The 23,575-nt window shown below is 40.1% G+C and overlaps 1 protein-coding gene and 1 non-coding gene across 2 annotated transcripts; both read left to right on the top strand.

Moving 5' to 3' along the window:
• The first annotated feature begins 2,242 nt into the window (after positions 1-2,242).
• LOC147936117 (small nucleolar RNA R71) lies at positions 2,243-2,349 on the top strand. The gene has a single exon (XR_015569777.1). It is a non-coding gene; the product is annotated as a small nucleolar RNA R71 (small nucleolar RNA).
• Positions 2,350-6,534: 4,185 nt separating this feature from the next.
• Positions 6,535-8,429, top strand: LOC104719010 (uncharacterized). Its single transcript, XM_087468360.1, has 7 exons — positions 6,535-6,666; positions 6,804-7,084; positions 7,183-7,416; positions 7,501-7,673; positions 7,765-7,809; positions 7,932-7,979; positions 8,113-8,429. The coding sequence occupies exons 2-7, from the start codon at positions 6,844-6,846 to the stop codon at positions 8,215-8,217; spliced, it is 846 nt and encodes a 281-aa protein (XP_087324486.1). The 5' UTR covers positions 6,535-6,666; positions 6,804-6,843; the 3' UTR covers positions 8,218-8,429.
• Positions 8,430-23,575: the final 15,146 nt, after the last annotated feature.

Here is a 23,575-nt window from a genome sequence, read left to right as displayed (position 1 = left end):
TCCTATGCATGCAAAGATCTGGTGAGATTCCTGGGATGTCATCTAGCGAATACCCTAGAGCATTTCTATACTTCCTAAGTTCACAAAAGAGCAAAGCGGTCTCTACATTGTTTAGTTCAGAGTTCACTATCGAGGGGTATGTAGAGTTAGGACCTAGGAACGCGTACCTTAGTCCGGCTGGAAGTGGTTTTAGCTCTACCTTTGGAGCTCTTAACTCGCTCCAAGGACCGTCTGCTGACTTTACCGGAGCATGTGCTCTGATTGGTTCTCATCGTCTAGGCTGGCGTAAGCTACCAGTTGCTGGAACCGTGTACTTGCATCCAAAATGCGTATAAAACCATCAGCTTCCTCATTCAAGAATCCATATTTACCCTCTGCCTTTGTCAAGGCAACCTCCAACGGGTCGAGAGTGAAAACTTCATGGGTAACCTTATGTGCAACCTCTGAACCATCATCAACCACAAAAGTCTGACCATCTATCATAGGTTTCTTGAGCAGCTTATTCATCTCAAACCTTGCAATCATATCCCCCAGCTGGAGATCGATCGCTCCCCCTTGCACATCTATAATCGCACCAGCCGTGCATAAGAATGATCTACCTAAGATCAGGGGGTCACGTGGTTCTTCTTCAAGTTCCAGAACCACAAAGTCTGCTGGTATAAGCGTGTCCCCTATCTGGACATGTAAATCCTCCAACACTCCTATGGGGCGCTTGGTGGATCTATCCGCGAATACTAACGAAATCCGTGTAGACTTGAACTTCGTGTATCCCAGCCTTTTAGCCACTGAATATGGCATAAGGTTCACACTGGAACCTAGATCCCAGAGGGAGTTTGCAAAAATAGTTTTACCGATTCTCACGGATAAGACAAATCGCCCTGGATCATCTCTCTTATTTAGCACCTTGTTTTGCAGCACAGCACTGCACTCTCTTGAAACCATCATCACGTTCTCTTCCTCTGACACTCTCCCAGAAACTAACCCTTTCACATATCTCTTCAAAGCATGTATCATCTGAACAACATCAGCTAGGGGTAGTTTTACCGTCAATTCTCTCAACATCTCCTTGCACTTTGCATCCTCCAAATCCTTGCGAGATTTCTTAGGAGGAACAGGGTAAGGAACCCTAGGGGTGTACACGCGTGCAGGAGGTACCTCAGTTGGAACGGTCTGATCAGGAGTCGGGAGCACGTGCTCGCTGGATGGGAGCACATGCTCGCCAGATGCTTCGGCTTCTTTTTGACTCAACGGTGGAGTCTCAGCAGCATGTTGAGGAAGGTATTATTCAGTAATACCCTTGCTCTTGTCAATCCTAGCGGATGGTGCTTCTCTAGGGGGTAACTTCTTTCCTCCCCTTAGCTCAATCGCATTGACATACTCGTTCCGCGGGTTTGCTTCCCCTTTTCCGGGCAGAGTCCCAAGAGTTCTTTTCACGGCTTCAGCAGTCTGTGCAACCTGAACATCAAGCTTCTTCACATGTGACATTACTGCCTCATACTTCCCATTAAGGTCATTGTACATGGTATCGACCTTAGCGTTGATTTCCACTGAAGCTTTTTGTTGATTCACCAAGAGTTGTTGCATCATGTTTTTCAGCTCATCCTGAGAGCTGCTAGCAGATGAAGGTCCCAACTGCTGGTTGGTGAAAGGCAGTGCTTGCTGAGCGCTTGTATATGCCTGCTGGTTCCCCCCTTGGAAACGGTTTTGAGTGGGCACAAACTGTTTGCCTTGGAAGTTGTTTGAGAAGGTTTTCTGATAACTCATCTGATTCTGAGCTCCTTGCTGCAGATACACCTGATCCTGAGGATTCTCCACGTTGGTGCTTCTGTAGGACAAATTCGGATGGCTTCTATAGTTCGGGTTGAAACCCCTGTTCTGCACAAAACCTTGCCCACTCACATAATTAACCTCCATCGATTCATCCTCTCCATCACAAATCTCCTGAGCTAGCGGCATGTCTCCGGTCTCATCGACAAAATGGACAGTTTTCTGGCTCCCCTTCAGAAGAAGGTTCACCTTGGCTGTCAACTCGTCAATCTTTTGCGTATCGACACTGTTGACCTTCACAGACCTGTCATACTCAGGAGCCTTGTTACTGGAGCTTGCAGCTAGGTTCTCAATCAACTGATATGCTCCTTCCTTAGACTTTGTCATAAAATCCCCATTGCTGGCCGAGTTGAGAGCGTTTCTGTAGTCCCAGTTAACTCCATCATAGAAAATGCCCAGAATCTGTTCATCATTGAATCCATGGTGCGGACACTCTCTACGGTACTCTTTGTACCTCTCCCAAGCCTCGCAGAAGGCTTCTCCAGTGTGCTGTTGGAACGATGAAATCTTGTTCCTCAGGGCAGCGGTCTTAGCCTTGGTGTAGAAATGGTCCAGAAACGCAGATCTACACTGTTCCCATGATGTCCGAGACCCAGGTGGCAATGACTTCAGCCAACGTGAAGCTCTATCCGCAAGAGAGAAGGGAAAGAGCTTGCACTTCAGATTGTCTGGCGGTATCCCATTTGAACCAGTGGTGCTATATATCTCCTCAAAATTCTCGATGTGGTCCATCGAAATCTCAGCTGGGAGACCGTGAAATAGGTGCTGCTTCACTAGAGAGATCATCTGTGGCTTAATCTCAAAATCTTGTCTCTGGATGGTGGGAGGAACAATCGCCGCTCGGTTGGTGTAGAACACATGCGGGTTGTCCTTGTCCCCAATGGACGGTTGTGGCGGCGCGGCTCTTTCATGTTGAGCACGGAGCAACTGCCCCAACTGTTGTCGAAGTTGCTGTAACTCGGCAGCCATATCCTCATTGTTTCTGTTGTCACCCATGTTGACGGATTAAAACTTTATGTTCTTGCGGTTTGTTCTTTCTGCCAAAGAGAGCTCTGCGGCTGAAAAAGCAACTAGTTCTTCGGTGTTGTTTCTTCTTGTAGATCTTCTTGACATGCACCTGAAACACACGCAAAGAAGAAGCAGAAAGAAAAATCAGTAAGGTCTTAGTCTAGTAATTTCGCCGAAAACCAAAGGTAAAAATTTGGTCCCCGGCAACGGCGCCAAAAACTTGATACACAGAGTTTTAAACCCTATTTTCCTACTGCAAGTGCACAGCAAAGAAGTAGTACTTAGGGGTCGAATCCCACGAAGACCAAGTTTCACTCTATGGTTCTATTGGTTCAATTTCAAGCTAAGACAATTCAAAGTTGGGTTTGTTTGGTAATAATAACGCGATTAAAACGGTATAAAAAGGCAATAAGCAAAACACTAGATCAGGGGTAATTCTCGGGAATTTCAGAGATAGCAACTAAACAACTATTCAGGGCATAGATTAAGTACCAGTCTAGAACTCAAACATAAATATAAACTGATCCACTGTCGTGGTATCAATAACTCTATCGGATCGATTCTGTGCGGAAACGCGGAGCACATGCTCAGACATCCGGAGCACATGCTCGGCGGTCCATAAACCCTAAACTGTCGTTTGAGCCCAGAATCGCAGACAAGCATTAAAGAACAGGAATGATAAGTTCACAAATCACCTACACATCAACTTTCACAGGTCTAGGATAATTTGCCCACTAATGTCTTTTCTAGCAACCTATTACACTTTTGATGAAGAGATAAACCTAGAATCATAGATTGGGTGATCAAATCAACCTAAGCATTAAGTCTAACAATAGTGAAGACAATCGATTATATAAAGCCCTATTTGTGTTCTGTTGCTAACCCATGAAACCCCTTTTGAAACCCCTAATCTAGCAAAGAAAACTACTCAGACATAGAGAAATGAATCATAGCAAAAGATGAGAAATTCAATGACATAAAAATAAAAAGGATTCAGAGAATGCTTCCCAAGGTAGCCGCTCTTCTCCCTCTCACCAAAAACGTCGCTCAAAAACAAAAAGAAAAAAGTATATTTTCTCTCCTAAAAACCCTAGGTTAAATAGCATACAAGTAGAGAAAAATAAGGAAAGAATCCAAATTCAAATCTCCCTATTAAAAATCGATCTCCTCCCTCTTTCTCTCACAAAGGATCGCCTAAAATAAGGGGAATTAGGCAGGGAATCAGCGCCTAGATGGTTGCCACGTGTCGTCATGAAACCGTAGCGTTGGGAGCATGTGCTCGGGAATCGGGAGCATGTGCTCCTGGGTCTAAAATCAGCTTTTCTGCTCAAATTCAACTCCTTTCTGCTCCTATTGCTCCTGCAGTTCCAATCCTTGCTTTTAGCTTCCTAGCCTCTTATTATAACCTGAAAAGGACTCAAACAACTACAAAACTATCAAATAAACGGGGTCAAAGTGAGTCAAAACCGTAACATATCAGCGGTCACTGGGAAGGCCCTTACCTGATTTCCAAGGTCGTCATCCCTGATGTCTACCAGCTTCTCACCATGGATGGCACTCCGATTCTCCGATCATGGAATTCCGCAAATCTGAAACGTTATTACCATTAGAAAAAGCGCAAGTCGCAAAAAAAAAAAAAAAAAAAAATTAGTATAGCTACCAATCTCGGTATCCTCATATAACTTGTTCCATTTATGTTGCTAATTTGACTAGTCATACATTCCATTGCCTATAGTAAGTGTTGGACATGGGATGCTCCCAATATGCCGCTTGGCCCAACAAGACTCATTAATTGTGATTTTGGGCCGACAAAATTGGAAGCAAGTCATTAACAATCCGCAAAGGACAATCTCAGGAATTCACGAAGAAAACCCTAGGAAACCCTAGGTCAACAGTCCACTATATTAGGAAACAACATTTATTGGGAACATCATCGAGACCCCAGGATAATACCCAGAGAGCAATACTTTGCATCGAAAATTGTTATTGTCTTTTGTGTAATTCATTTCTACTTTCGAGCTCGTCATTATTAGCTTGTTAGTTCTCCTGTGAACTGACGAGCTCAATCTTGACTCGTGTTAGTGACGACCTCACATTTTTATCGTTAATAAAAGAACCAGCTTCACTCTTTCCCCAAAACCTTTATTTACTTTGTGTTGTGCAATTCCCGGTTCAAACAGTAAGCATCTCAATATTGCATCCTCTTTTGAATGAATGTTAGCAAAGGATCTTCTGCTATGAAACAAAACAAACTCCCGGCTCCCCCCAAAGTCAATAGGGAGCTATCACGAGCTGACCACCGCCTTTCTCCACCACTCCACGTTTATGATTCGAGGTGCCTCGAATGCTGATCTCTGGAACATGTTCCAGCAGAACGACGAATCGCTCCGAGAGTTCATGGAGAAGTTTAAAAGAATCGTCTCGAAGCTCTCGATTGCTGACGATACAACAATATCAGCTCTCCGTAATGCTCTTGCTCACGACTCCAGATTTAGGGAGGACATCATAATTCATGAGCCTCTGACTCTGGATGACGCACTGCACCGTGCTAACAGATACATCGAGCTAGATGAAGAGAAGGCATCGAGAACGAACCGTTCAGAACTGCCAACCTCTAAATCAGCCAAAGGAAAGGAGAAGGCACAAGATGAGCACCACGAGCCCCATCAACACTTTGACAAAGAGTACACCGATAAGTTGGAAAAAGGAAAGAAAGTTCAAGCATTTGCAGTTAGTAATCAAAATCTCCAAGCATCTTCATCAAAGCCTTAGAACAACAAGTGGATCCGGGACCCATCGGGTAAAGGTGGCAACAAATATTGTGAGTACCACATTCGAGCAGGGCATTCAACATAAGAGTGTCGCACCCTCCAACAAATATTGCTCGACAACTACAAAAAAGGCCAAATTGACGTCGATCTCGAGCGACGACAAATAGCAGCCCACAAGGACAACAACTTCTTTAACCCTAAGAATGAAAACCCTAGTAAGCGGTATGACATTGCTGCCCTTGCGGCATAAAACGGAACTGAGACCCTACCCCCGCCCCCAGCGCCTACCCTTAAGAAGAACCCCGAGCCGAAGAATTAATATGATCATGGGCGGTCTAGCGACTTGTCGAGACTCTATTCGTTCAATCAAAGCCTATTGCTGGGGATTGGAGGTTAAACGTGAATGGTTAGCTCAAAGTACGTAACCTACAACAAACTCCGATCCGATCGTGTTCACTAAGGCCGACGCAGCAGGTCAAATTGGGCCGCACAACGACCCACTAGTGGTCGAGATGGAGATCGGCGAAAGCATGGTCACCAAAATCTTAATCGATACGGGAAGCTCGGTAAACGTTATTTTCAAGGATGTGCTTATCCAAATGGAGATCGACCTGCGGACGTCCGAGAACGATGTTCAACCTCTCACCGGATTCGACGGTGACACGGTTATAATGGTAGGCACGATCATGCTACCGGTTTATGTGGGTGGAACAATGCACTGCATCAACTTTACTATCGTCGATAAGTCGATTGTATACAATGTTATTCTCGACATGCCTTGGCTGCACAAGATGAAGACCGTGGCATCGACTTACCACCAGTGTTTAAAATTCCCGACTTCTAGAGGAATATTTACGTTACGAAGGGATCCGCTAGTAGTGAGAACCGTGACTAATGGGCCACGAATATCCCGCCCATACATAAACCAACTCTGTCAATATTTATATTATTTAGAACTGTATTATATACCATACAAGATTCGACCGAAACCGTCGCTCCTCTCTCTCTTCCGCCGCTCCATCGTTCTTTCCCAGACGTTTCCGATTCGACGATAAACGAGGTAGGTGATTTTCAATTAACCGTCTCAATCTCTCCGGATACTTATCTCATGATGTTTGATTGGAGAAGTTTTAAGTTCTAGATTAGAGACCTAACTGCGATTTTGTTTTGAATGTGATGATTTGATTTTTTTTAAAGGTTGTACAGTAACTAAATACGAGATGGTCCAGAAATAGCGATGCAGGAGGAGGAGGAGGTGAAAACGTTGGTGTGGTGGAACATCAGCAGCTGTCCAATTCCCCCTGGTTATGATCCCCGTCAGGTCGGTCGCAGGATAGTATCCGCTTTGAAGAATTCAGAAGTCTCTGGTCCTGTCACCATTACAGCCATAGGCAGACTAACACACAACCCTAATGCCCCTGACGATGGTGTCTTGCCAGAGCTGTCTTCCTCTGGAATCGCTCTTATATATTCGAAAGGTTTATCTTCTTCTCATCTCTTTCTATATAAGTTTAGTACCGTTTTTTCTTTTACACTACGGTGTCCATTTGACATTGCGTTTTCTTTACTGAAACAGAACTACAAACAAATTTGTTTATGTGGATGGAGAGGAACCCACCTCCAGCTAATATAATGCTAATATCTGGTCCTAAGGAACTGGAAAGTCTAGCTCGTACTCTTTATTCCATAGAACTTGATGGATACACAATTTTTCTGGCATATCCCCACCGCGATCCAGCTTCAGCCTGGCTCTGGAAAAGCTTTCTGTTTGGGGTTGATAAAGAGTGGCTCTGGACAAGCATACTAGAAGGTGTGTTTTTCCTTACCCTCTCTCACACGCAGCTTTGAATAACCAGCAGAGCTTTTTCTGAACTCGATGTGGGTTTTTCAACAGATGATATGGATTCAGGGTCTACGGATAGTAAACAGGAGATAACCAGACTTGTTCTTCAGGACAAGTGCAGTGAAACGGGTGAATCTCCCTGGTCTTGCTCAATGTGCTTTTTTGCTGGCCAAAACTTCGAAGATCTCAGCATTCATCTCAAGAGTGACGACCATAAAAATAATGTAAGCGACCTCTCTGCTTCTGTAAATATGTATCCCTCCTTTTCTCACTTCGGTGGAATTATCTCTGATGTACATTTTGGTTCTCAAGCAGGCTCTGGACTTGGTGAAAGTGATGGGTGTGGTGAATCTTAACCAGGCAAGTTGAGATTTATAATTTTTAGAATTTTGGGTGAATCTGGAACCTACAATTGCCTCAAGTTCTCACTTCAATGAAAATACATCTGATTTCCACTTGATGTACACTTGTTTGTCAAGCAGGCTTTGGACTACACAGTGTTTGGTGCTCCAAAACAGAACCAATTAAAGGTAAGTTTAGATTTCTAATTTTTAGAATTTAGGTGAATCTGGAACCTACAATTGCCTTCAACTAGACCCGAAATGTGAAATAGATGGCATAATTTTTTATTTACTGACTTCGGTTGATGCTAAAACATTGAAGAAAACGAGCAAGAAGAGGAAGTTTGAAGGTAAAGTAGAGGAGGACGCCGAAGAAGGTAAAATAGAGGAGGATACCGAAGATGGTAAAGTAGAGGAGGACTCTTAACTAGACGAAGAAGAATGGTACATGGCCCATGGGGATGTTGTTCTTCTCTAAGGCATTTCATACGTTCATGGTTTGTTGGGTTATAACTTATGCTAATCTAGTCACGCTCTAAACTAATGCTTTTTCAACATCTTATTCGGGGAAAACCATGTTTTTTACTTATGGAGGCCGGATCACGTAGAAGTAATCACATTTCACATGCTTCATTATCATTAATTTTTTTTTGCCCCTGCCTCGAAACAATAAAAGAATTCAGGTCCAACGTCGCCATAGACACATAGTTTTTTTCCGGGAATCAAAACTAAGTGTAAATTACCTATAGAAACATCACTGACAGAATTATAAACTGAGAAATGAAAGCCCTGCCGCAACTGAAAGTATCTAACTCTCATTTTCTTCTCTTTGTTAAAGTCACGATGAAATAACATCTAACGTTTGCTCTATCTTCGCATCCACATCCTTCTCTAGTCGGTAGACCAGATCAGTTTTATCCGCGTTTGCATTAATGCACACAATGAAGCCCTTCATCGATTTCTTCTCCCACAATCATCATTGACACATCCGTGACCACTTTCCCCTCTAGCCATCTCCTAATGAGTCTAGCACGATAAACCTACCACAATAATAATCATACAATTTTATTAAGTGGTACAAATGTAAAACCTTATCTTATATCTTATTTTATACTAGGTAAAATCCCATGCGTTGCGTGGGTTATATTAATATTAGTATATTATATATATATGTAATTGTGGTTATTTATTTTACATTTTCTATTAATTGTTGGTGATTTCAGATTTTCATTTCTTTTTAAAAACATGCTAAATTTGAGTTTTCTTTTTTTTTTGGGGAATTATTTAAAGTGTTTGTTTTTTTCCTCCCATAATGTTTTTCGACAATTTGAATTTCACTTTTTTTTATTGCTTTTATTGTGGGTTTTGAATTTTAATGCTATATATGTTAGGCCTATATGTTAGACTGTTTTTCGTCATATGGCTATTTTGGCCCCTTTTTTTTTGATTGGTTAGTGTTTTTGGAAAACAAAGACATTTGTTAACCCAGTTCACGGTGGCTACCGCTACGTCCGGGGAGAGACTGACCTCTCAACATCTACTATAATATTCTGGAAAATACCTCCGATGTGGTTTACACATTATTGACTTGCCTACAGAATAGAGATACATCTATTGCTTAATGAATTTGAAGTTAGAGAAATCATATAATAAAACCTTGGGAGGACACTTTAGTTGAGGCTGGATTTCTCTGCATTCTGATATCTTTCTTAAGTTGTAGTTCAAGTAATGGCTGACGATTATGTAGTAACGTCTCCTCCATTTAGTGGCATATCTAGTTGGAGTGTACCCCCACAAGGAAAACAATATACTGGTATATGCACTGTCAATATGGTATTGGAAATAAATATGAAAGTGATGTGTGAATATTTAAATAATTTGAATATAAGGATACTTTGGGTGTGCTCCAGGTGAAGGATACTTTTTTGGTGTGTTTAATTCCCTGCATTTGATGATCTTCATTTACCTATGTCTTGCATTGCTTGATATCGTTTCATATCTTGTCCCACAAAGGTTTTCTGTTTTCTCTCCCACCTACGCTGACCGTCAAAGCTATGTAAACAAACTAATAGAGTCTGCATTAAACTAAAAGTAAAGAGAAGAAGTTCATACCAGATACTCTCGCTATCTATCCTCTCTTCAGCCTTCGTTTTTGCTTTCTTTAAAATACTGCTCTCATTATAACAGTTGGCCAAAGCTTTGGAAGAAGTAAGCATCTGAAGATTGTCTGAAGATATATTATCTTCTTTTGTTTCAAAGAAGAATAGAGGACGATGAGATCAATGCATGAGAATACCTGCTGTCACCTTCTGACCTTGGTGTTGTTGAATAATTCTTTGTATACAATGTTTTTAATTGTATGTGTTGCCTCCTCCTCCATGTTTAGGACCTTCAATCCTGCTTCTGATGTTACTCGTGATAGCGCCACATACAATTGTCCATGACTGAAAACTGGTTTAGGCAAATGTAAGCCAACTTGTTCCAAACTTTGCCCTTGACTTTTATTAATAGTCATTGCATAGGGAATTGGCGTCTTTTTAATTTGAATGGCCACTTCTCATCATGTGGAGACAATATTATCCTTGGGATGACTACTTTGTTTCCAACTGCTGTACCAGTTAAGATCTCTGCTTCAATGACTCTGGTCCCCAATTGTGTCACTATTAGCCTTTTTCCATTGCAAAGTCCTTCTTTCTGATTAAAGTTTCGTATGAGCATAACTGGAGAGCCTATTTTTAGTTCCAAACAATGATCTGGCATACCTGAGATTTTGAGTGAGTTTAAAAATTCTGTTGGGTATAACAGCTCATCTGAGTCGTTTGAATCCCCATCCATCTCAAAACTGTCCGAACTCAAATATGTTTTGGCGTCGCCTGGGATTTTGTCTTGGAGCACATATTGAGTTCGTGAGCAGTGTCATTCTTTGGAGTTAGAATCGCCCTCTTTGTTATGTATTCTCTGTCTAGGTACGAATTCGTGAAATCCGGATATACATCAGCCGCTAATTGTGCAATCCGTTTGTCGTCGTCTTGTAGCAGAAGTGCTCCATTTATTTTGATGTCGCCCACCTCGTCGTAGCTATTTCTATGTGGTTTTTTTTGGGGCTTTTCCATCCCCAACTTGAAGTATCCACTGAGCAAATTTGATCTCATCGACTTTTAGACGCACATTATGGGTCAGGCTATAGAACTTACATGAATCCCACAAATATGATCTGTTTATTGTTGCTAAGACCGTGTCTTGCCGAGTGCCTCCTGTTATAACGCGTAGGATTTGACGGAAATCGCCACCAAGTAATACTGTCTTGCCTCCAAAGAGTTTATGAATTGCTTTGGGATCATTTTTTGCCAAAAGATCCCGCATTGTTCTATCAACCGCCTAAAATGCAAAACGATGAGTCATGGGTGCCTCATCCCAAATGATCAAATCTGTTTTCCTTAACAGCTCAGCAAGCATTGATCCTTTTCTGATATCACACATAGAATGCTTGTGTAGGTTTATTGGTATTTGAATCTTGAGTGGGCTGTTCGGCCTCATGGGAGAAGCAAAGCTGCAATGCCTGAGGATGCAACGAGCAATATCACCTTTTTCATAGCTCTTAAATTTGTTATTAATGTTGTGTATAAGTACGTCTTCCCAGTACCTCCTGGTCCATTAAGGAAGAAGAATCTGCCATCTCCATTTTCTAGGGAGTCCATCACTCCATCGAAGACCATTCTCTGTTCCTGATTCAGACTGCCAAATAAACGATCATGCTCTGTTTGTTTCTGTCCTCGTCGTAACCTTGCTCTTCTATAAGATATGAATTATTAAGCTCTTTCAACATCTCTTTGTTTGGAAATGGCATATCCGGGAAATCTGCAAGTGTTTTGTCGTGTTGCTGCAGGATTTTCTCAATCTCTACCAACGTTTAGTTCTTTAGCTGCTCCTCTCTGAGGTGAAGTTTATTGAGTTTCAGTTTTTGCCGTTGTGTGTGCTAAATATCATCTCCCATATACCGCCAACAATGGTTCCACAATTTCAATGGGCTACTAACATAACTATAGATTAAGAGTGTCACAAAGAGACTACGCAGCTGGCATGGGAAACCCCACTGACGAGTTTCCTCTAATGCTTCTATCAAGCATACCCCTGGCCAAACACACATCTTTGAATTTTTCGTACACGATTCCATCGACTGTTAGAATGTTTTCATAACTTGTTGGTCCTATGACCACGCCTAGAAGCAATCTCAAGTAGTACAACTCGCCTACTGTTGGATGGATGTTGACAATCCTGCCGATGGTGTAACCTTGCATTCTTCTTGTCCACGTTTTTGGGGTTGTATTCCACACATACCATAGTGGAAATTAAGCATATCTTAATGTACGTGCAAAAGGGTCTGTTTCGTTCGTCTTCATCCACTCTGTGAACATTGTTCTGTCAATACCAGGGCGTGAGATTACACTGTCAAGGCTTTGGTCTGCACTATATGTAACAGGTTGTTGGTCCCGTAAATGCAAGGAAAGGCGTTGCACGGCTGGTTGGCTGTAATGAATGTCAAAGGCAAAGATGCGCCACATCGCCTCACATTCTGATAGATATCAGCATTCTTGATACTTTCTTATTTCGTCTACGTCTTCGATGTTTTTGTTGCTGTCTCCATCTCCTTCAGTAGAGCCTTTGTTTTTTTCTACTACAATGGTGGCCTTGTCAACTCCCTTGGTCACAGATTTAAACAAATACTTTATCGCCTTTTTTTTGCAACACCACTCCACTTTGTGAATACCATTACTCTCAAACTAAATCTCTATAAAACATCTGTATGAGGGAATGCAGAGATATTGAAATCCAAATAGTAATGTTGTGTTAGATTTTAGATGTTTAATGTTTTGAAATCTTTCAATGCTAGAAGTGTATGATATTGTCTTTAATATCATTTATAAGCACCTATGCTCTCTTGCGAATCACAATAATCATGATGATCAAATAGCTTCGCTCTGGTTCTTTATCCTTATGAAGTCGTAACTGAGCCTTTATAGTTACTATTACACAGATATGATATTGTTTTGGTCCTGTTTATAATAATTGTGTTTCAGATTCGGTCTACATACTCAGTTTGTACAGGTTTTAGAAGTAGTAATGGTAGAGGAACTAACTCAATGTTTTAGCTAGCTATTGTTCACTGCCAGCTTCATTTGTTCTAAAATTAAGCTTCCCTGAAATTTTTTGGGTAGCTCAACTTTCATTAGTAAGAATCATTTAGCTGCTTCATGCTATTTGAGTTTCTTATATAGAGATATTGAACAGTATTTAAACAATTAAGCATAAGAGTGGAGGGAACTGGTTCAATTCTTTTAGCGGATCACTTCATTTCTATTTGTGTTGCTATTGTTCACCTTATTGCTATTTGTTTTTAGTATTTCCTTATTATCTTATCATATATCAGGTTTATGTTTGGTTTTGGGTTATTGAGGTTTCTCGTGTAGTTTTCGTAGAAGAAAAGTATGTACACCACTTGAGAGACATCGTTTAGATTTGTTGGTTAATTTGTTTAATGGCTACTTATTTGGAATTTAGGGTCTTACTTGATTTCGCCTCGCCGAAGAAATCCCCATCCCAAAGATCAGCCACCAGAGCGTCTAACTTCATCTTAAAATCCCAAGATTCAAGATCGGGTCAGTCATTGGCAGTAATATTACCGGATCATTCCAGATGCTCTTTGATTTCTTCCCAATTCGGGTTTGCCATCATGGTGATGAATAAGTCCGGGTTCCCATATGATCTACAAATTGCCATCACGTCTTGGTAATTTTGTGCCATATATCTTAGGCCTCCAGTGAAAGATGAAGGGAGAATTATTCTTTGTTCCACTCTCATGGCGTCACTGTCCCCTCTGTCAATAGCATCACAGATGTTGTGGTAAACATCATCCCTTAAGGTTTTTTGGTTTCATCTGTACCAGCCCATCCTTTCTTGTTCTATTGCCATATATGCGTCTACGGCGTATTGATGTAGTAGACGTCCTGATCTGATGAGAGTGGTCCCTATTAATAATCTTGTTTGTATTTGGTAAGCGTAGAACTTTAGCATGGTGACACATTCCCTTTTGATAGCCTTCTGTGTTGTAGTTGCATATGGTATATCTGGGTGGTAACCATCTTTGCCGTACGGATACAAAAACGGGTATTGTAGAGCCATGTAAAGTGGGTGTAACTCGGTTATTCTTTGAAGCTCATCCGATCGGAGATGGACGATGACATCCCTACCCCCCGTTGTGGAAGATAGATCACCTACAATTAGTCCTGCTATTTCATCCGAGGTTGGCAAATCATATTGCTTCCCATGGTGCCTTTGGGCCACCAATCGTATAGACATCTCCGTAGGTTTTTCAAGCTCGTAACGATCTAAGGCGGTTCTATATATTTTTGTGAGTGTACTTGTGCTATCAAGCATCTCCATCAATCCAGATACGGTTGTCTCATCAAGGGAAGTAGATGATTCACTTCTGCAGACCAACGTTACTTTGTTCTTTACTTCATTGGCAGTGTTAAAAATATACATCTGAGAATATTTTGGTTGCTCGCCTGCTGCAGGTAGCAAAGATCCAAGCCGATGGCAATTTTGGCCGTGTACTCTATAGGTGTATGGACCCGTCTTCCTGTTTACGGACTCATCTACTTTGGCTCCCGTAGAGGTATATGCAAACGCCAAGTTAGCCACTCTTATATTCTGGCGGAAATTGGCAGAAGTTTTCAGCAGTGTGTCTAGGAACTCAGGAGTCTCCTTCACCTTTGGTAAAGAGACACGTCCAGAATGGCAACAGAGGGAGAATGTTAATTTGCTTTTGTCTTTGGTTTTCGTTTTGCTTTCAGCGTGCCAGATAAGTGCACCGCAGTGTGGACAATCAACCAAATCGAATGAGGGTGGTAGGCGACGGCGCCCTTTAGCTGGAGTTGCATGTACATGAATATTTAGTTGTTAATTTAAGGAACTAGAAAGACTCTGCAGGTAGGAATCTAGCTTACCTTTACTCTGGCCATTAGTGATTGCAGGTTTGGATGCCTTACGTTTCCGCCCTGTGAGCTTGCTTTCCTTTTTTGTTTCTGCTCGAGGTTTTTGCGGCTGCCGTTTTGACCCGGAAGACTGGCCTAATTCTGTTTAGAAGATAAGAACGTGAGGACAAAGTACTGGGGGATAAGATGCCATTAAACTCAGGTAAATGTTAAGGATTACTAAATGTTGATTTCCCACAATTTGATCTCAAATTCTCCACCTCTCTTATATTTATGGTGTCTGCATTTGTTTAACATATGTGTTTGCGAATTTAAATGACGGCTAGATAACCTGAACATTTTTTAATCGGGTTTGAACATTGTGTGAAAGATCCTTACTTGTAGGGACTGTAGGAGTTGTGTCCGGTTTTTGAGTCCTCTTTTGTGGCTTACCTAATTCATAGAACAGGTATGTAGCTAAGTACTTAAGGGGGAACAATGGAAACAGAGTATGCACTAAATATGAAGGCTACCTTTTTTGGTTAATCTGGAAGTAGTAGTGGCTGGTGGTTGTTGTTTTCCACTCTTTTTTTTTTTCTTTTCTGGGCAATGATAGTTCTCCTAGCTTCTCGTGCTCTCTTAGCAGCCATGGGTGAGACCTTTGGAGTGACTGATTTCATTTGTTTCCCTCCCTGGCTTCTATGATGGTGTTTAGTCTGTCTGTTGAGTGTTAGGGAACCTTTGTATCTGCAAATTTTAAACTTCAAAGGAAATTGAAATTGTTAGAGTTTTATGAGAAGATAATTACGAAGTTGCGATGATGTTAGAACTGTAAATTGAGATAAAGGTCCTAACCTAAAGATATATAATGTAACGTAAGAGGGAAACATGGTAAGGCTATATTTACGGTCTCAGTATTGACTTATTTTGAATTTGATTCAAATTTCAAACCTGCTTACTTATGTTTGTGTGGTTATTAGTAACTGAGTTCGGAATATTATTAATGAGAACGCTATATTTACGGAACTGTTTTTGTAAGCACTGAGAGTTGGGAATTTAGAGTTGCAAGTCATTCTTGACAGGGATTGGCTTAGATTATATTGAGTTCACCAGTGTATAATTCATACCCACAAACAGGCAGTAGTTTATTGGTGTGCTGACTTTTAATTCGTTGGGTTTGTTTATGTTGCACTTCCAATAGTGATTTCCTTCTCTGTTTGTTGTCATGTGTTTGGTTTTAATTTTCATTACATACACTCTTTAATTGCCATTTTGATTGCTTTATTGGCACGTAAGATTGTTATCGTTTAGTGATTATTCAGAACTCACCATTTCAATGTATCTGTTTCTATTTCCTGGAAGAGAAGCTCTTGATTTTTGGAGTCTGGGGTCTATTGAGTTGCCATTTTGTACATTATATTTTGAATGGATTGTCTATAACAAATATATATAATTTTATGGTGCTCTTGTTTTTTTCAATAAGAAAATGGTCTGATACATGATTTATTATTGAAATAGAAAATGGAATATAGCTTAAAATATTGATCTCCTACAATTTGGGCATGTTATTGTCTGGCGTAACCAACTTGTAATACATTCATGGTGGTATTTGTGATTGCATTGTAGTGTGTTTATGGTTCTTTCACCCTTAAGATCATCGAGACATATTGAGCATACCCCCTCTCTTTCTTGCGTCACTTGTGTCTGGGTTATTTCTAGCTCCCCTATTAGCACTTCCACATCTAGCCTTCGTGACACATTTGGGTTGTTATCTTCGATCTCGAGGTAAACTTCTAATTGTTGTGTAGTTCCCTCTCCAAGTAATAGAATTGTTGAGCGTATAAAATCTGTCAAAATATTGGTTAAAATACCTGATGTTGCATCGTCAATATCATGGAATGTGAGGTAGAAGTTAGTGATCTCTTTGAAATGATTATTAGTCGGATGTAGTATTTGCTCATTGGTGAACGAGATGATATAGGTGATGTTGTCTTCTGCTCGGTGTGGTCTTGAGAATTTGAGATGGAGGTTGTTGCGAGGATTTGTTTGATTATGAATTAGAGCAGAGTACATTGCATATAGTACATACTCCATTGGAGCTGTGTTTGCTATGGTGTGATAATGTGCTTTCTCTTTTTGTGAGTGTTGTAAGTGTTTTCCATGTTTAGCGTGTTGTTTTTTATACTCGTACATAATGCACAACTCTCATTTTGATTGCCAGATTTGTGATTTATTGGGGCTTTAATATTCATATTCAATTTTTTCTTGCAGTTGTGTGTTTTTTTCCAGCAATTGGTTTGTTTGTAACATATTCGTACTTAAATGCCATTATTGTGTTGGTTTTATCTTTAACCTGATTCTTGTCATTATTGTGTTGTTTATACCTGATTCTTGGCTGCCACCAACGTCTATATAATATAGACTATATTTGGTTGGTGTAATGTGTTTTTGGGATTTGAATTAAGATTGGGATTGATCGTTTTTAAAAAGTGTTAATTGTCAGTCTTCATTATTTTTGACTAAAAGATATTGTCTTTACTTTAGTATTGAGTGGTAAATGTATGGAGATATGTTTTAATAGTCTAGATTGTGGTAGACTTCTATATATTCCAATGTTGGTTTCATTGTTATTCGTCAGAAAGGATCAGACACAAATATGGTTAATGTTTCTGAGCTTAAACTTATTTTTCATGTACCAAAGGTGAAGATATGTTCCTTTGATGGTGATGAGGAGGGTGATGAATCTATGTTCACAGCTAGGTTGAGTTTGAATAGGGACAACCCACTTGCAAGAACGCTTACCTATGAGGAGATTCCAAGCCGTTTTACTTGGAACAGGAAAGAAAAGCGGTTTATGCCCAGGAGAAGAGGGTTTCAGAGAGGGAGGATTGGACATGTTCAGAGAAACGGAGGGGAGCTGTATTTTTTGAGAATCCTTCTAAGTGTAGTCAGAGGGCCTACATGTGATGAAGATTTGAGGAAATTCGAAGGTGTTGTTTATGGGACATATAAAGAAGCTTGTCTGGCTTGTGGAATCATTGATTAATGTTTTCCTCTTTTTGAATAATCCTGGACTGTTTGAGGTCCATGTTTGTAGGAGAATACAATTGTCTAAGTTCCTATGTAATACAATTTAAAAATTAATTTCACACAGTTTATTTATCCTTTGCCAATTTCCACCATATATATGAGAAGGCGAAGATGATATATAAGTTGGTTTATTTCAATTGTACTGCTGGTGTGTGTTTTTTTGGAACTACACATTTCTATTTGTTTGGGTTTTCAGTTTAAGTTGTCTCGGGTTCTTTTCGACCCTCTTTTGACAATCTTTTTAAATTCGGGTTTGAACTTGGGTGCATGTGAGGTGCCCATCTTCATCTGGTGTTCTTAATTTGAAGGCCTCATTGTGTGTGATACAGAATTATTCTTGCCTTTTGTTTTGACTCTGTTCTTATAATTATCTGTATGTACCCGTTGAGATTGTAACAAATAAGTTTATGGTTGGGATATTTAAATGTGGGAGGGTAAACAAATTTAGCGTCCGATACCACTAAATGGGAAATCTCCATTCTTTCATATAAAAGCTATTTTCGTAAAATAATTATTAAAACCATATTATTAAGTCTTTGAAAGGAAAGAGGTGAAATATGTTTGACAAAACCAGTAACATAACCAACATTCCAAAAACCCTACGGTGAAACAAATGCAGAAATAAGTGGAAAAGAAGATGATGGAGAAAGAGGTTGGCACATTGGTTCCCACAATTATTCTTCAATGAGAGAGTGTTAGACATCATCTTCCAGCAACTCCTCATCGATTTCTTCAATTACCTTCTTTTTGTTCTTGTAACAACCTATCTCATGGACCCCACTAGCCTCCCACTAGCTGTCCTAACAGACCGTCCGTAGACCCTGCTAGCCCCCGCTAGCCATCCCAACGGATCCCAAGCTGGCCCTACAGGGCATCGATCCTAACCCATCACTGTGGATATCCCAATCCACCAGTAGGTTATTGGTGCGCCAGGCGTTCCTCGAACCCTGGTCCTCACCCTTTAACAACCTTCCTACAGGACAAGCTGTCACCAATTGATCTGCAGTTTACGAATGGGTTGTTACAGTTCTTCCTGGATGTTTGGGTGAAATTAAATAAGGAGACCATCAAATATTTATTTTGTAGACATATATACACATATGTTTGGGAAAAATCACCTTAGAGGGGGACGCTACTTGGTCTGCTGGCTTTCTAAAGTGGTTGTGCAGCTGTCCTTGTCGCCTTCTAGAATGGAGTGCACTAAATCAGATGCTTTCCCATTGGAAGCTCCTGGAGGTGCAGGCCTCTGTAACATAATGGAACTTAAAAACTGGGTTCTCAGAAGGTAGTTGGGTATGTGAGAATAAATAAGATCATACTTTCTTGGCTGCAATTGCTGGAGGTATCTCAATATGTGCGACAGCAAAACTCCGATGCAGAATACAAAATCTTTCCCAACTAAATTTTGGATTTCTTTGGGGACAATTAGGCCACATGCATCATTTTGAGCAACATTCTATAGTTGAAAGATGAGAAATAGGTTATTGGGTCTGAGAGCCAACAAATTAGAAGTTGAAGTAGTCTTACATTTTTGGCAGCCAAGGTAGATGCAATTGTTTTGAATAATTTCTTAGCCGGTTTTATCAAAAAGAACAAAAGTTGTTGTTTGGCACGCATCATCAACATTAACTTCTATGCGGTATCTGGAAGAAGAGAAAGGAGATAATGGTGTTATATAAGATACAGACAGAGGTCCATAAACATGAGGGAAGAATATGTTGGTTATTGTAGCCGACCAATAGACGTTTCTGAGTCGCATGTCCCAACACATCTTAGTGTATCACATGATGTTTCCATTTTCTTAAAGCAGGTCGTGCATGATATGAAGAACCACCCACTGCTTAAAATCAAGTCGACCACCTTTGCCTTGCACCAGAACAGTTTTTCCTGCCAGTATAAATGAAAACACGTAAATAACATTTCTCAAAATCAAACGGTCGGAGGCATGAGGGTGAGGAGGAATACCTGCCCGCTTTGCTCATCAACATAAGCAAGGATTTGGGAAATGCTTTGTATCTCAGAAGGAACAAACATGGGAGTGGTGTTTTCAATAGTAGGAATTAGTTCTTTTTGGTAAAAAGGGCTGCATATCAAAACGAAAATGACAATGTTAGTTTAGATGGCGAATTTCCCTATTTTTTGAGTTTCAAAAAGGGTAGAAGATGTTTCTACCTTTTCCGGAATTTCTTAGTAACGATGTTATCAACATTCCAAAAAAATCTGGTTGAGGCAGTAGCATTGAGATATAGGTCGCTTAAGATATATTTGTATTGAAAATAGTAAGTAAAAATATTCAGTTAAGAGAAATAGCTTGCGAAAATAAGGGTGAAGGAGGCTTAACACATTTTACATTGTCAATCAAATAAATATAAGGACACAAGTTTTTTGGGTTCACACTAATGACACTAATGAAAATTACTACAATAGGCTCTTCTTGAAGCTCAACCTCTCCACGGGCCTTAGTTGCTTGGTTCTCCCTGACGGAGACATAACCGGTTTCCCCACTGAGAAGCAGAAGAAATTAAAAATTGAATAGTAAGGCAATGATAGGAAGTTGAAGATATTTAATACCTGTCAAATACACATGTAAGAATAAGGTTTGAGATAGTCTTAGGTGGAGTTGTGGTTTCGTCAACCTTGTCTGCATTCCGAATACAAGTGACTTGGGCCACAATATCTAGGGGGCAATGAGTGAACGACATAATAGATAATGATATACAAACCATATATTAATATTTATTAATTACGTACCTGGTAAGATCTCCCCTTTTCCCACCAAGGATTGGATGTCCTTGTAGTTTCGAATACAAAAATACTCTTGGGGAATAGAGTATTCATCGGGATCAAGAGCATCCATTTTGGTGTGGTCATTGAAAACAATCTTGTACGCATGGTCAGTAAGGCGGTAGGAATTTGGTTGCTTCCTCACATCGAGGCAACCCTGTTTGAGGGTAGATCTAAACTTATGAAGGCGTCGTGGGTCGATGGATGTTTGGATAACAATAGCCTAAACAATTGAGAGATTACAAATTAGGGAAATTAGTTAGATGGATTTAAAAAAAAAACAACAACGTAACAGAGGGCATTGTTTGGATTCAGAAAGCATTAAATATGTACCTCCTCATCCAGACGAAGACACTCAAAAAAGGAGTTAATATATCAAGGTTTTTGTGGTTTTTAACCATGATATAAGGAGTCTTTTAAAGTCTTTTGATTTGTTTTCTAGGTGGTTTTTGAGTCTTTACAGGTTATCTAGGATTTTGGTATGGATGAAGCGAAATGGAGCAATTTGGATGATTTTGGAGCATTTAACCGAAGGAAAAAGAACTTAGAGTCGGATCAGAGTGAGAGCATCGATCGACACCGAAGGAGAATCGATCGACACCCCTGTTAATCCGACGAGAGAACAAGAAATTGGAAGTTTTACAATTCTGTCCAAAAGTTTTCAAAAATTGCAACACAAGTCCCTGACGTGTTTTAGGACATATATATATTGTTTTTGGGTTTTAGAAAACCCCTAAGTTGTTTTCTAGCAACCTTTTTGAGAGAAGAGATATTGAGAGCTTTTGGGAGAGAGATCTAAACTCCTTCAAGAGAAGAATTCATAAACTCCTCTTTTTACTTTTCAATATCTATTGCATGTTATTCAGAATGATTTGTTCTTCATTAAACATGTCTGAGTAGTTTGCTTGTTAGGTTCAGGATTTTTCACAGGGATTTTATGAACTATTAGATCTGTTTATTTATGATTCTTTATCTTCCTAGATCTTCATAATAGGTTGTTTTTCATATTAATCCTTGATTGGGCATCTAGAATTAATAACCTAGGAAAATAAATTGATATGAGAATATAATTATTTTCCTAATTAAAATCTTTTGATGAGCAAAATTACTTTTTGCAAAGAGATTTGATTTAGTAATTTTGTGAACAATCTAAACCTGTTTTCAAAGCTGATTTTAAACCTAGAATTTTGCAAAGAGATTTGGATTTTCTGGTTTTAAATTTAGATAATATTTGCAGTGAGAACTGATTTATTTTACCAAGTGTTTAGAGTTCTAGATCTGATCTTAATTTCTTGAATCCTATTTATTTATTGATTTAATATTTTATAAATTCTTGAAAAATTCCCTGGACCTATCTTTTTGATCTTCTGAATTTACAACAGTTTTATTTAATATTTTGCATTTCTTTTCTTTATTTAAATCAAATTGTTTAACGTAATCATAAAACTCTATAATTTACTGTGTAGTCTTGAGTCCTTGTGGAATTCGACCCCTAAGTATTACAGTGACCTCTTAATTTGAGAGATTAACTCTAGCGTTTAATTTGAGCATATCAAATTTTGGCGCCGTCGCCAGGGACTCTTTGATCTACCATTAGATTTAAGTTTTTAATTTCGTCTAAATTTTTATTTTTATTTTCTATTTACACGTTTTTGTTTTTCTTCTCTTAGGTGTTTCAGGTGCATGCCTCCTAGACCTCACACAAGGAGCAACAAGACTGGTTCTACTGTGAATCTTTCAAACCGAGAGTTGGGAAAAGTTGAGCGTGAGAACAGAAAAGATCCTAAATTCTTGAAGATGGTTAACACAATCATTCTGGTTCGTGATGAGGATGGTGCTTTGAGGGATCAAGAGGACCACTTGCGCAATGAGCAGGGCCAAAAGCTTGATGCAGAGGGCAATGTGATTGATGAGCCAGTTGTCAACCCACAAGCTGTTGTCAACCAACAAGCTGTTGCCGATGAGGAGGTTAACCTTGGTGTCGATCGACGCCAACCAGAGGGTATCGATCGACACCAACCTCCAGCAAACGTAAGTGGAGCTGCCAACCACGTCCTTAACCCGGTTCGAAGACATGATCAAAACCGGGATCTGAGCAGGACTATTGCAGACTTCAGTAGAGCTGATTTGATGTATGAAAACCGCTTTGCAATTGTTCCACCTCCATTCCCAAGGAATAACTTTGAGCTGAAGTCTGCCTACTTCCAGCTAGTTGGACAAAGACCCTTCTCTAACCTGCCAAATGAGAAGGCTTTGGACCATATTGAACACTTTGAAGACTTGGTGACTAGTATCAAGGCGAATGGTGAGACTGAAGACTACATCTACTACAAGCTCTTCTCATATTCACTTGCAGGAGAAGCATCCCAATGGTTGAAACAATTGCCAGCCAGATCTTTGACCTCTTGGCAACAAGTAAATGTGGCTTTCCTCAATTACTTTTATGATGATGCAATGTCAGATGAGCTGAGAGTCAAACTGTCCTCTTTCAAGCAAAGACGAGATGAAGCTTTCAAGGCCGCTTGGGTGAGATTCAAAGCTTATCAAAGGGACTGTCCACACCATGGATTTTCAAGAGTGCAACCGCTAAGCATCTTTTTCAGAGGAATTGACTGGGAGTATCAGTTGGCTTTAGATGCTGCAAGTCATGGAAATTTCAAGACAAGATTTCCAGAAGATGCTGAAGCTTTGATTGAAAACTTGGCTTCTAGCAATAGTACTAAGAGAGCAGATACTGAATTGAAGAGATTGCATGGAGGATTTGATTCAAACCAGCTTGCTTCTGTTAATGCCAAGCTGGATTCAGTTCACAATCTTCTTGTGGGTAAAAAATCAGTTCACTTTGCTGCTGAAGTTGAGACATTTGAACCACAACCTGAGACAGGGAATGAAGAAGCAGATGTCAACTTTGTCTATGGAAATCAAGGTCAGAGATTC

The sequence above is a fragment of the Camelina sativa genome, chromosome 10, assembly GCF_030686135.1.
Source record: "Camelina sativa cultivar CO46 ecotype springtype chromosome 10, ASM3068613v1".
Taxonomy (NCBI): Eukaryota; Viridiplantae; Streptophyta; class Magnoliopsida; order Brassicales; family Brassicaceae; genus Camelina; species Camelina sativa.
The sequence above is the reverse complement of the archived record's forward strand: the minus strand, read 5'-3'. Positions and strand labels throughout refer to the sequence as shown.

What these genes read in the sequence shown, in the direction of transcription:
- LOC104719010 (XM_087468360.1), top strand. Translation starts at nt 6,844, where the DNA reads ATGCAGGAGGAGGAGGAGGTGAAAACGTTGGTGTGGTGGAACATCAGC. An exon ending in CGCTCTTATATATTCGAAAG is followed by an intron (nt 7,085 to 7,182) that starts GTTTATCTTCTT and finishes TTACTGAAACAG; the next exon opens with AACTACAAACAAATTTGTTT. An exon ending in CTGGACAAGCATACTAGAAG is followed by an intron (nt 7,417 to 7,500) that starts GTGTGTTTTTCC and finishes GTTTTTCAACAG; the next exon opens with ATGATATGGATTCAGGGTCT.